This window comes from Thunnus albacares, chromosome 18, assembly GCF_914725855.1.
Source record: "Thunnus albacares chromosome 18, fThuAlb1.1, whole genome shotgun sequence".
NCBI classification, from domain to species: Eukaryota; Metazoa; Chordata; class Actinopteri; order Scombriformes; family Scombridae; genus Thunnus; species Thunnus albacares.
In genome coordinates this window covers 16872769-16884880 of record NC_058123.1, presented here as the reverse complement: position 1 = coordinate 16884880, position 12112 = coordinate 16872769, and the positions used below count along the sequence as shown (strand labels likewise).

Sequence of the window (12112 nt, the reverse complement as noted above, 5' to 3'; positions counted from 1 at the left end):
TGGAAATGCACCAATAAGCGACTTCAAAACTGTAGTTAAAGGGGAACTGCTCTGATTTCACACATCAAAGGCTGTTTACAGGTCATGGGGAGTGCTACTACATATGTGAAAAAGTTATATAAAGCCTTTTGTTGCCCCAGAGGGAGCTGTGGCAAGTCTGGTAAATTTATCAGCAAAAAATATAGGGGTGTAGAGTTAAAAAGAAGTGAGGTTACCAGACTTCAGCAGCCTACTCTGCATCTCTGCTTGAGGCTAGCGGCTCAAGGCTACATTAGCCTCTACTAGCTTAACACACCAGACTCTACAACTGAACTGTCCATGGTTGAGTTGTATTGTGGGTAATGTAGGCGCCAGGTTTTGTCAAGAATAAGAAATGTGTGGATTAAAAAAAATATGATATCTCTGGTTCTGGTGCATCAATTTTGAGACTATTTGTCTCAAAAAGTCCATTGTAAGACTGACGATGCTGAGTGCAATGATGAATTGTTGCATTACTCTTTTAATAAATGTTGTACTTACTGACATTCACCTTTGGTAGTAAGATACCAATAAAAGAATGTAACTAAGAATGTTTGATTATTCCCTGCTCTCTGATGTTTGATACTCAGGGCTTTGGAGCAAAATAGAAAACATTTATGAATTATGGAAAAAAATACAGATTGCACTTAAGGCCAGAAAAGGCCTTTACAGACAAATCTGTTGTGTAATTAAGTATCTATTTTTAAAGACTTACCTGGTGATTACCTTCAAGAAAGCAGATTTCCAATGGAGATTTAAATTGGATTTTTGATCAAGAAAAATAAGCTTTGTTTAATTAACAAAAACATAATTACTATATTAAAAGCTGTGTTTTGGAGCATATGGGAACCACAGATCTGATTTTGAAATTTGAAGTTATGTTGTGAAAAAATAACTTGGAAGCATGGGAAAATCTGTTTTTTCCAGCTCTACTATATAATCCATGTGAATATGTCAGGAGAAGAAAGAAATGGATGGGAAGCAACGAGTAAACAAAGTTTATTTGTTTCAAGTGGGAGTCTGTAATAAATGCATTTTTTATTATTATTACAAGAGGATAAATCAGGACTTCGATGATGAAAAAGGTCAGGTTAGATCATGTTAGTGATAAAGCATTAGAGGCATTTTTAGACTGGTGTAATAAAGTATGGCAGGAGGGCAGATTGCCCAGAATTTAGAAGCCCGTAAGGCTATTAATTATAGGTGGACTGCTCCTCTGAATCGCATCTTTGTGATCTTTGTGAAGTAATGGAACATATGACAACGAAAGGACTTACAGAGCTTGGAAATGAATCATGTATTTAAGTGGGGTCACGAAATGGATGGTCACCATGGAAATAGCGATAAATAGAAGACAAATTGGGAAATAGTTGCAGCTGTGTTCCTGATGTGGATGAAAATTAGGATTTATATGGTTTAGTTATTTATCAAAAAGAAATTATTCACAATTCAAAACTTATTTTATTTACCTGGACATAGGATTTTTATTCTGGTCACCCTGTTCAGGAGAGAGTATGAAGAATTTTGATTGCTAATGTTAAATATTTGTAGTTGACCAAAAAGGGCTCCTACAGTTCAAATAACATTGCTGCCAGTTCTGCAAAGGGGGGTAGTATACCTCATCCCTCTTAAACCGGTCAATGAAATTTTGGAAACACTGCAGTGGAGAAACAATAAAAATAGTGAAACTCTCTCTGTCCTTCATCAGAGGTACAATTAAATTGTGTATAAGTCCTCTCTCTTCTTCTGCAATGGTTTAATGGCACCCGACTGGTGAATCTGGGGACGTGCTACCAATTGTTCAACTCCTAATATTTGTACAACAGTAGTGGATGGAAACACGCATTTTCTTTTGACGATTTTATGGAAACTCTGTTAAAATTTGTGCTATTGGATAGAAAATTGGCTTATGAGGCCCATGGTCATTATGTCATCTGTTCAAAAATGATTAAAAATGAATGTGTATTAATCCACTGCTTAAAATAGTCCACAACAATTTCACTATTTACTCCTGTTAGAGTAACATTTGATAAATACTAAAGTGCTCACCTGTGTAAAGAACCTAATAAGCCTCTTTTTAATAACTTTATGACTGAAACTATGTATTTGTGCCATCTTTGGTATGAACCAGTGGGCTTGGGTAGAGAAGTCAGAAAGTATTCAGAGATGGACAAACACATTGATGGAAAAATATAGAATGACACCAGCCTTATCCTTTAGAGTGATGCATTGATTCAGTTGTTTCCCAATTTGCAATACAGCTAAATTAACCAAACAAAAAGTAGTATTAAGTTCTTCATCTGGATGGCCCACACAGTTTCTAGAAGGGCAACAATTAAAAGGGTGTTATGACTTTGACTAGGAAATCTGTGATTAATGTAGAGCAACTTTTGCCTCACAGCTTTAACCCCTCCCTGTGCTGTATAAGCTTAACAAGGGCAGGCCAGTGATTTGATTTTAAGCACATGCAAGTCAATATGTCAGTCAGTCATGAAAATGATTTACTAGAGGACCACAGCAAATCAGGGTCATGCTCATGTGAAAGTGATGTGACAAGTGATGCTTGGAGCCTCAAATGCTGTCAATAAGGGAAATACAGTGTGTGTTTGTGAAATTTATATAGCACAGCAAATGACAGGTGGAGTCACTAAAGTCAGTATATTTGTACTCACCCTGATAATGACTGCAGGCCATTTGGCCAACATCCACACACCTAAAAAGTGTTTGTAGGTACAGTAATTGCCACTGACCAGCCACAAATTATGGCAATTACGTAGCTAGCATTTAGGAAATGTGAACAGACAACATGTTGTTCCTCCACAGTTCTTAGAGCTGTAGAAGTATTGGATTTCACTAGAGAGCAAGCTGTTCATAAAATCACTGTGCCAAGACAAGGCTTTTTACAGCCTTTGCTTAACAAAGAGCAGACTGGACTTAAAGTGCAGGCATCATGAGGCTGGAGAGACCCAGTGGAAGTTAGGTGCTTTTTATTTGCCACCACTACAAGAAATCAGTAGGCCTCAGCTTCACCTCCTGAACAAGCTTAACAACCACATGTCATGCTGTCCTGAACTGATAAGCAGATAACTTGACCAAAACTAACCACAGAAAATAAGGTACTTTCAGGACACATGAGGTGATATTTCTGAACCCATTATCTACTACCACAGTAACTTGTGCATAACAGTGACACAGTATTATCTAATCTGCTGTTTAGTTCATTTCCAGTATGTTAAAGCAATACAGTAGTGCTCCAGCATTCCGGTAATCAGTGTTCCTATTGCCCATATTGGGTGTGTTGGTGTGACTGCAAATACACTTTGAGCCTCTTTGTCTGTTTGGACAGTCTATCCATTATGTATAGTCCAGCCCAACACTGCAGATGGCACTGAGGTTGGACTCAGGCCTGAGGGTGTTAGTTTATGTATTTGCTTGTGTTTGCTTGCAAGTGGTCTTGTTTATTGTAGAGAAAACAGTTTAAGGTATGACAGGGCAAAAATGTCTGTAAATTTACAATGTTAATTAGTGTAAAGTAGAGCTGCAACGATTAGTCAGTTAATAGATTGGTTGATTGACAGAAATTTAGTCGGCCACTTTTTTAATAATCAAATAATCATTTCAGTCCTTTTTTAAAGCAAAAAGGCCAAATATTTGCTGCCTCCCTCTTCTCAAATGTGAGAATTTTATGCTTTTCTTTGTCATACATGATAGTAAACTGAATATCTTTGGGTTGTAGATTGTTGGTTGGAAAAAACAAGAGATCTGAACATGTCAACTTGGGCTGTGGGAAATTTTAACGGCTGTTTTTCAATATTTATGGACATTTTATAGACCAAATGAGTAACTGATTAATCAAGAAAATACACAGTAGATTAATTGATAATGAAAGTAATTGGTAGTTGCAGCCCTAGTATAAAGTTAGAGTCCTGGCCCCTAAAGAGCCTGGTTTGATCATGCCTAATGCTCAGTACCATAAAATATGGAAACTGTTACATGATGGTGTACCACTAGTTTTCCATTGGTTTCTTTTTCTAACATTACTCAGCTGTTCACACCTCAAGTGAGCTCTGAAGTCTAAGTGCCTGCTCACACCAGAAATCGGCTCCAGGAAATTTGCGTGTCCTCATAAAATAAGTGATGCTGGATGGCACATATTTATGTTTTCAAAGTTGAAAAAAAGTTTAACTCTATGAGTAAGCAACCCTCTGCAAGTGAATCCACTGATCATAGGGATTCAATTGAAATGAATAGATTTTGGTCAGATATCTATAAATGCTGGTGTGACCGAGCCCTAACCCTCTTATTTGTATGATTCAGTCTATATTGGCCTGCCATCCCACCCAACCTCTACTGCTGAGTTAAAAATCAGTCGCAGTCATACCCTTTGCTTCAGTAGAGGAATGTTGGCACGTTTTTATCTGATACCCAAAAGCACCATGAGATGGACTTGATCAAGGCTTTAGGCATCACCAAAGGCCTGGTAAGATAGGCCATTGTTTTCAGTACATCCAGGCTTCAGCAAGGAGGGCTTGGTTTGGTTTTGCTCATCAGAGCAGCATAACAAATTCTTGAAATCCACTGCAGTTATCTTGCTAGGCCATACATTCTACTGCTGTATACAGAGGAGGCCCACATCAGAACAAATGGCATTTTCTGAGAAGCTGATGGAGATGTTATGTTCATTGTATTTGCCAATAGAGGAAGGCTATAGAGTGTTCACTGTCTGCAGGGCTGGCAGTCTTCTGGCATATATGGCTGGCACAAGAGGAGAGCTAACAAAATGACAACAGAGCCTGCAGAGAGGGTCTTGAATTGGCAGTGGATAAAAAGAAATGATTTCTGCACAACACACATCACTGTGATTGTAACATTCATGCACGTATAAACCAGGAGGCAACAGTAGACCTAGATTTTAAACCAATATGGCCATTCATTTTTGACCTGACACACCAGATGGTTTGTTACACAAAACCATCTCAGAAGTCGTCCTTGGAAACTGTTTGGAAAAGGACAGGCACTTTCAAAAAATACTTGGCAGGTGATTGGATGAATCATCTGTCTATTACCGTCTATCATCGTCTTACCTTGGAGGCAGCTGGATTCGCGAGATCAAGAGATCACATGAGAATCCTCTTTGGACGCTGATTGGCCCAAATCACTGGTGGTTTGGACACAAGCACATAGCTTGAATCCTGACATAAGATGGATTCTTGCGTGATGTCGTGATCTTATGAATCCAGCTGCCTCGCAAGGTAAATTCATTTTAGGTGTTTATCCTCATCGGATTACTACCATAGGATGCTTTCCTGTGGATTGTTAGATATTTTTAGCTTTAGGGTTGGCAATGCCAGTCTGTTGGTCAACTAGTCAGTTGGTCCACCACTTTGGTCCTGAACTGAAATATCTGAAATTTTGTATGGACATTCATGGTTCCCAAATGATGATGATGATTCTACTGACTTTGATGATTGATCCCCTGACATTTCCTCACCACTAAGTTCACATTGATGTCCCCTGCAGGATGAATTTTAATAACTTTGGCGATCCCGAGACTTTTCATCTAGCACTACCAACAGCCCAAAATTTTAACCAATCCAATACTTTGGTTTATTATTTCAAAACTAAGGACAGTCCCATCAGCCATAGGTGTGCTTTGTGTTTAGTGCTAATTACTACCTATTAGCATGCTAACACACTAAACTGGTAAATGTTATACCAGCTTAGTATGTTAGGGGCATGTTAGCATACTATTGTTACATGGTTGTAGACTCTTAGTCTGGTTATAATTTGAGAAATAATAGTTGATTCTTGAACTTGTTCTAAGCAATTGCCAGCAGTGCTTCTGAATATGGTTATTGCTCATAAAACTACTAATATAATATTGACTACACTTCCAAGACATGTAATGTGTTTTTAGCACAGCTTCCTTTAAAAAAGCCACTAATCTGGACCATCACGTTGAGAAATAAACAAACAAACAAAAAGCTTAAATTAAGATTATTCAATATTGGTAATACTGAATTTCTTAGTCTTTCACTGGCCTGGCTGCAACTGGACTTGTACCTAACAAGTCCAGTTTCTAGATAGATAAAACTACACACAGTGATAGCAGGGAGTGCCAAAGAAAGGCTTAACAACATTATATAATGGATGTCAGACGGGTCAAGGGACGGTTTTGTGTAGAGAACAGTGGCTCTAACTGACTCGAAGACAGATGGTTCACAGCCAGATGTCAGGGAGGGGTTGATGATATCAGTCAGGAAGTAGAGCAGATCAGCAGCGACGGTCTGGGAGAGAGAGAGAGAAGGGAGTGGGTTCAGGAGGGCAGAAGTTAAGTCTGCTCATGGGAATTGTTTTTAGGACTTCATTTAGGACTGGTTGAGGGAGACATTAAGCTCATGTTAGAGGGGTCAGAGGAGGAGACAGTGACCAGAGGGCAGCCTGGAGGATGAGCCTCAGCTGTCATCACTCTTTTTGTAAAATGAACAGAGGAGGGAGGAGTAAGTTGAGCAGGGCTGAGATGAGAGGAGCGGATAGAGACAAGCTTCTGTGGGTCAGAGGCAGAAGGGTGGAACGTAAAGCCCGTAAATGGCAGATTTGCCAGCAGATAGAGGCAGAGAAAGAGGAGATGAGTTACTAAAACTCCTCCAAGAAAGACAGACTTGTGGAATTTTCTCCCAGCTGCCCGAAGGCTTGTGCATTTGAGTCACCAGGCAGTTTACAGCCAAGGAGCAAGTGGGAGGAGATAGACAAGCTTTGAGGAGAGGGGAGAAGGTCCAGGGAGGGGAACTGAGGACATGAGGAAGCAGAGAAATCACAAGATATACCTAATGGGGGGAATGTGAGGAAACCAGTTTGGGGGGGAGGGGCGGGGGGCTAATATGGAGAGGTATGTAAGTGCTGGTCAACAACATGAAAAAGGTCAAGAAGCAGCATGGAGACCCATCTTTTCTATCCTTCTATTCTTTTTAACTGTTTGAATGATTAAGGAGGACTAGAAATAGACTGGGATGGTGGGACATGCCAGGGATAATAGATATTTATTGTTTCAGAACTGTCATCATAGGGCCAAGAATTTTCTATTTGTGCCCACAGTTGTTTGTGAAGTACTTACATAATTTAGAAATGCCCTCAAACCCTTCTCCTTATTAGATCGATTTCTTGATATTGATGACAAATCTGAGGTTGGCCTGGCCCTAGTTTGAATCTCACATCTATGGACAAAGCTCTTTTGATGCTTCCAAAATCTAAAAGTAAAGAAAGAAGTATTTGTGAACTCGGCTCCCAAACATTACAGCAACATGTTTTTCACCTGTAGTTCATATCAGGACAGATTGCATCATGAGCTATCTTTATATTTGTGTTTTATTCCCTTTTTACCCAATTCCTCTATATCTCAGTGTCAGGTTAGCAGTTTGGTTGTGTGTCCTTGTTTGACGTTTTTTTCTTTTTTTATCTTTTTTAAATGGCAGATTTACTTTGCCAACTTTCTCCCACAGCATTATGTCACATGAACCCTGTTAAACATAATGTTAACCACGATGTTACTAAAGATATCCCAAAATGTTGAGAACATGGACCATTTCTGCACCAAATAAATACACAAAATTGCTTTTTTAATCATTGCTCATTGTCATATTTTTTGAAGCAAAGTTTCTGCATGTTCCTCGTAATCCTGGCAACGTCCGCAGTCTTATTCCTTTACCTCACTTTTACTGGGTCATTCTGGAGTTTCATGGTACAAACAACCTACGTAGTCATTTAATTTGGAGGACTTGTTAGTCTGTTACAGTATTAATGGAAATCATTAGTGAGTGTTTTTTGCAGTACATGTTGTTCTTATGCATTTTGACTTTTACCGTATGAGTAAATATTCTTACTGAAACTGTACGTTGTCTGTTTGTCTGTGTATCAGTGTCACATGTATGAACTTCTCTGCATTTATTGCACTTGGTCACAGTTTAATGTGATTCTGTGAGTCATACATATTTTACTACTGCGTGCACAGCTTACATATAGTCTGGTTGATGTCCTTGTACATGTTTTCAGCTTGAATTCAGTTGTTTTCAGTGTAAGGCTTGTTCACATTTTCTTCTTTGTATAATACATTTTCTGCAGTAAAATACTGTTACTCAGATGTAATCCAGTTAAATGATATTATTATAGTTTTGCCCTGTTTAAATTGGGAATTGAATGTTATCAGGGAGACAGTATTGGCCAGATTATCTAGAATATTTGTGCTCAGTCTTTACTATAACAGTGAAAATAAATTCAGTCTTCTGCATTTAGTGTTTGTGTTAATTCCTTGCAATTTCATTCATTAATTGACTCCTGTGTGAATTACTCCCAGGTGGTGAATTTTCAGTCTTATCAGTTTAACATCAGTAGTTCAGCACCACCTTGTGACAAAACAGTCTGGACAAAAACCCTGTCCCCACTGCTGACCAATTTGTCCATAAAATTTCACTCAAAGTCACTTCCTGATCTATTTGAATGATTAAATAGAGGAATTCCTCTTTTTTTATTTTGTTTTAGCTGCTATTTCCCCATCCTGTAACTCAGTCATTTTTTATTGTTGGCACCAACTCCTACAACATGACAGTCACAAGGCATGATTTCAGCAGAGCTCTCCCTTCTCAGCAGTGGATTTTATTTATGTTCATCTCTCAAACAAATTCCCACTGTTGCTTAAATCAATCCACAAAAGATTACCCCCGTGACTTGGAGACGTTTTTTCACACAGTGATGTAAATAAAGCTAAAAAAAATAACAGGAAAAAAAATCATCAGCCACACTGTACTGCAATGTTATATGTCTGATGTACTGAAAGCCTTATTACTGTATTTACACGTGAAAAATATTCATAACCCATGAGTATAACAGATAGGTAACAGGCTGGCCTGGTGGTTAGAAACATCATCATGTTACTTATCTCCTCTGAACATGTTCATAAACACCTACTCACTGTTTATGCAGTAGTTAAGATTTGCCAAAACTTCACTGCATAAATATTGCATAAAATAAAACTAATTTTTATGATTAATGTGCGATTTAACTGTTTAAAGACTGAAAAATGCAAATAAGCAAACAAAAGAAACCCCCTATACCCTTCAGCAGAATTTTAGGGTCAGTTGGGGTTTATACACTAATTAGAGTGGAATCTGTACATCGCAGCATTGTAAAGATTCACTCAGGAGTAACTTAATTGCATACTTTATGTCCAAATTATTCTTGCCCCAGCAGCTACGTTGTATACCGGGGACAAACACTTTTTATGTCATGATTTTGGACACTGTGGATAGAAGCAAGGATTTTGGACGCTATGTTCCACTCCAGGTTGCAAATCATTTGACGCAGTGTAATTACGAAAGTATAAGACAGATTATGTTTATGGCAACAGGAGTCCATTGTCTATGAACATTCCCATCCCAAACACATTGTAAGCACTTTTGACACGACCACCCAAAAACACATTTACTACACCATGAAAATTTGCATAAGTTGTTTTATTCATAGTTATTGTCCTTTTTATATTTCTTTTTAAATTGTTTTGTCTTTTGTTGAAGTGGACATCCCATAAAGTCAAGCCTGAAGCCCTTAGCTGAGTTGTTTGCGCGTCACCCTCTTAACTGAAAAGAAAGGGTAAGAGGAGGAGTGGAGTGGGGTTTTCCTCCTTCTCTTTCTCTCGCTCTCTCTTTATCTCACTTACAGTATCCCAACTCAACTTTTATTTTCATTTGCTTGAACAAAGAGTGTACCTTACAGTATATTTACACATCATACTGACTGACTGTTTACAATTTTCACTTAGATAATGCAAGGAAGATTGAATTTTCCCGGTTTGCTTCTTCGTTTTTAGATTTTTCTACAGTCTTGTTCTCCTTTGATTCACTATCTCTTCTCATGCTAGCTTTGTAGTGAGGTTTTCCTTCTCATCATTGCAATCATCACCACCACTATCATCATCATCTTTTTTTTTTGTTTATCATTATCATAACATTATCATCACTGTTATATATTGATATAACTCTTTTCAATAGATTCCTCTCTGACAACTGTACAATCGTACACAGTGTTTGACTTTTATATATATTTTTGGGAATATATTATTTAAACCTAAGAAAAGAGGAACATAATCCCAAAGAAAATATATTAGTATCCCAAAGTAACAAAATCATGCATGTTTTAATGTATTTGTCCATAAAAACAAAACAGAACAAAAAATTAACATAATCGATGGGATCTGGTTTTATTTACAAACTGATCTTGGCACTGTTTTTGTTGTCTCTTGCTGGAAACTGGAATGATCATAAAGAATACTTTTGACTCTACCAAACATAACACTCTCCTGGTATTATAAGTCAGTGACCCGCTATAAAAAGCAGGTTTGAGAGACATGATCTTTTTTTTTTTTAAAGCACAAAAAAGATAAAGGAAAGAGAGGAAAAGAACAACATTAGAGAGTAGGGTGGGGAAAAACAGAAATAGTGTGTAGAAAACATATTTCACTTCAGTTTTAGACTGTGGCAGTTTCCTCTTTTTAGGCAGAAACCCTGTGACATCATGTCTACTGACAATTTATTTTTTCCCCAAAAATACAGGCTCTCCCTATGTCTCATCCGGTGCGCTCATTGTTTACCATTGTTAGGGTGAAAATCCAAAAAGAGAACATTGATTTATGTCAAAATTCTTCTTGTAAAGCAGCATTAATTTTCTCAGGCAAACAAAATAAAGGAGACAAAATTAACCGAAAACCACCAGTAAAGACCTACTACTCAGTCTCAGGTTTGGCAGGCAGGTAGGGGTAGCTGTCTAAAATTTCCAGTGTTGTCTTGTCAAACAAGTGCTTGACTGTTGATCCATAGATTTTGTGTGTGAGCAAACATAATGATGTGTGTGTATGTGTGTGTGCGTGTGTGTGCATGTGTTTGGGTGTCTCTGCATACTCATATTCAGTGCAAACACATTGGGTAAAAATCCCATCTTGACCATCAGCTCTGTTGTTTCAACTGAAACAGCTGAATCTACAGTATCATCCATCCCTGACCATCTTACTACCTCATTTCCTTTGCAGTTCTCTGTTGCAACTCTTCAAAGAGATAAACCATCAGGCAGACTGACATGCCTTTTGTTTATCCAGCCTGATGGCAGGCCAACTGCTGCCAAGCAGCCTGCTTCACCATCCCCCACCCCCACCCCCCCAACCCAACATCAGGTCCTAGCACAGCCCAATGTACTTGAGATTGTTCTGGATGATCACGTCCGTGACAGCGTCGAACACAAACTGGATGTTGCTGGTGTCAGTGGCACAGGTGAAGTGCGAATAGATCTCCTTGGTCTCCTTGTTGCGGTTGAGGTCCTCAAACTGCCGTTGTACATAGACAGCTGCCTCCTCATAGGTGTTCTGACCTTTGTAGTCAGGGAAGCACACTGTCAGAGGAATGCGTTTGATCTTCTCAGCCAACAGGTCCTTCTTGTTGAGGAAGAGGATGAGCGACGTGTTGGTGAACCAGTTGTTGTTGCAGATGGAGTCGAACAGGCGCAAGCTCTCGGCCATGCGGCTCTGTGTGGATGTGGAGAGAAAAAAGGAAATAAAAAAAAGAGGATCAGACCGCGAGGATTTCAGAGCTAAGAAAGAGTAGTATTTACTTTGAGGGAACAGCACAAATCAATCCAATTCATTACACAATCAGACCTCATTCACACAAGCAAGATCATGTGATTTGGCACAACGGAAGAGAAAAAAACTGGAGCATTTAAGGTCATGGCAAGATATTAGGGTGAAAATGAAGACAGTAAGATAAGAGGAGGTCTAAAGTCATGGAGCACATGTCACATATATCCACTTGACTAGCCAAAGGTACGCGTTCTTTGTTATGTCAACATAGACTTGAGACTCAGACAGATGAAGGCCTGTGTTTGAACTCTCACATTCTCCACTGAAACAGCTACTTCTTTTTTTTACCACCTCTCACTTTCTCCAAGTCAAAAAATGTGAAACTATCAGTCATACAGAATAGGTTTGGTCTTAATTTTATTTAATTATTATTATACAGAAACATCTCACTCTGTTGTGAGGTATAATTGTAAATAT

General features: G+C 38.5%; 1 protein-coding gene across 2 annotated transcripts in view; it reads right to left on the bottom strand.

Moving 5' to 3' along the window:
- Positions 1-8633: 8633 nt before the first annotated feature.
- Positions 8634-12112, bottom strand: part of gnaz (guanine nucleotide binding protein (G protein), alpha z polypeptide) — a 31510-nt gene continuing 28031 nt past the window's right edge. For both annotated transcript variants that reach the window (XM_044334379.1, XM_044334380.1), the window contains exon 3: positions 8634-11581. In XM_044334379.1, the coding sequence (XP_044190314.1) occupies positions 11237-11581 (345 nt within the window). In that variant the 3' untranslated portion in view covers positions 8634-11236. The remainder of the gene's footprint in view (positions 11582-12112) is intronic.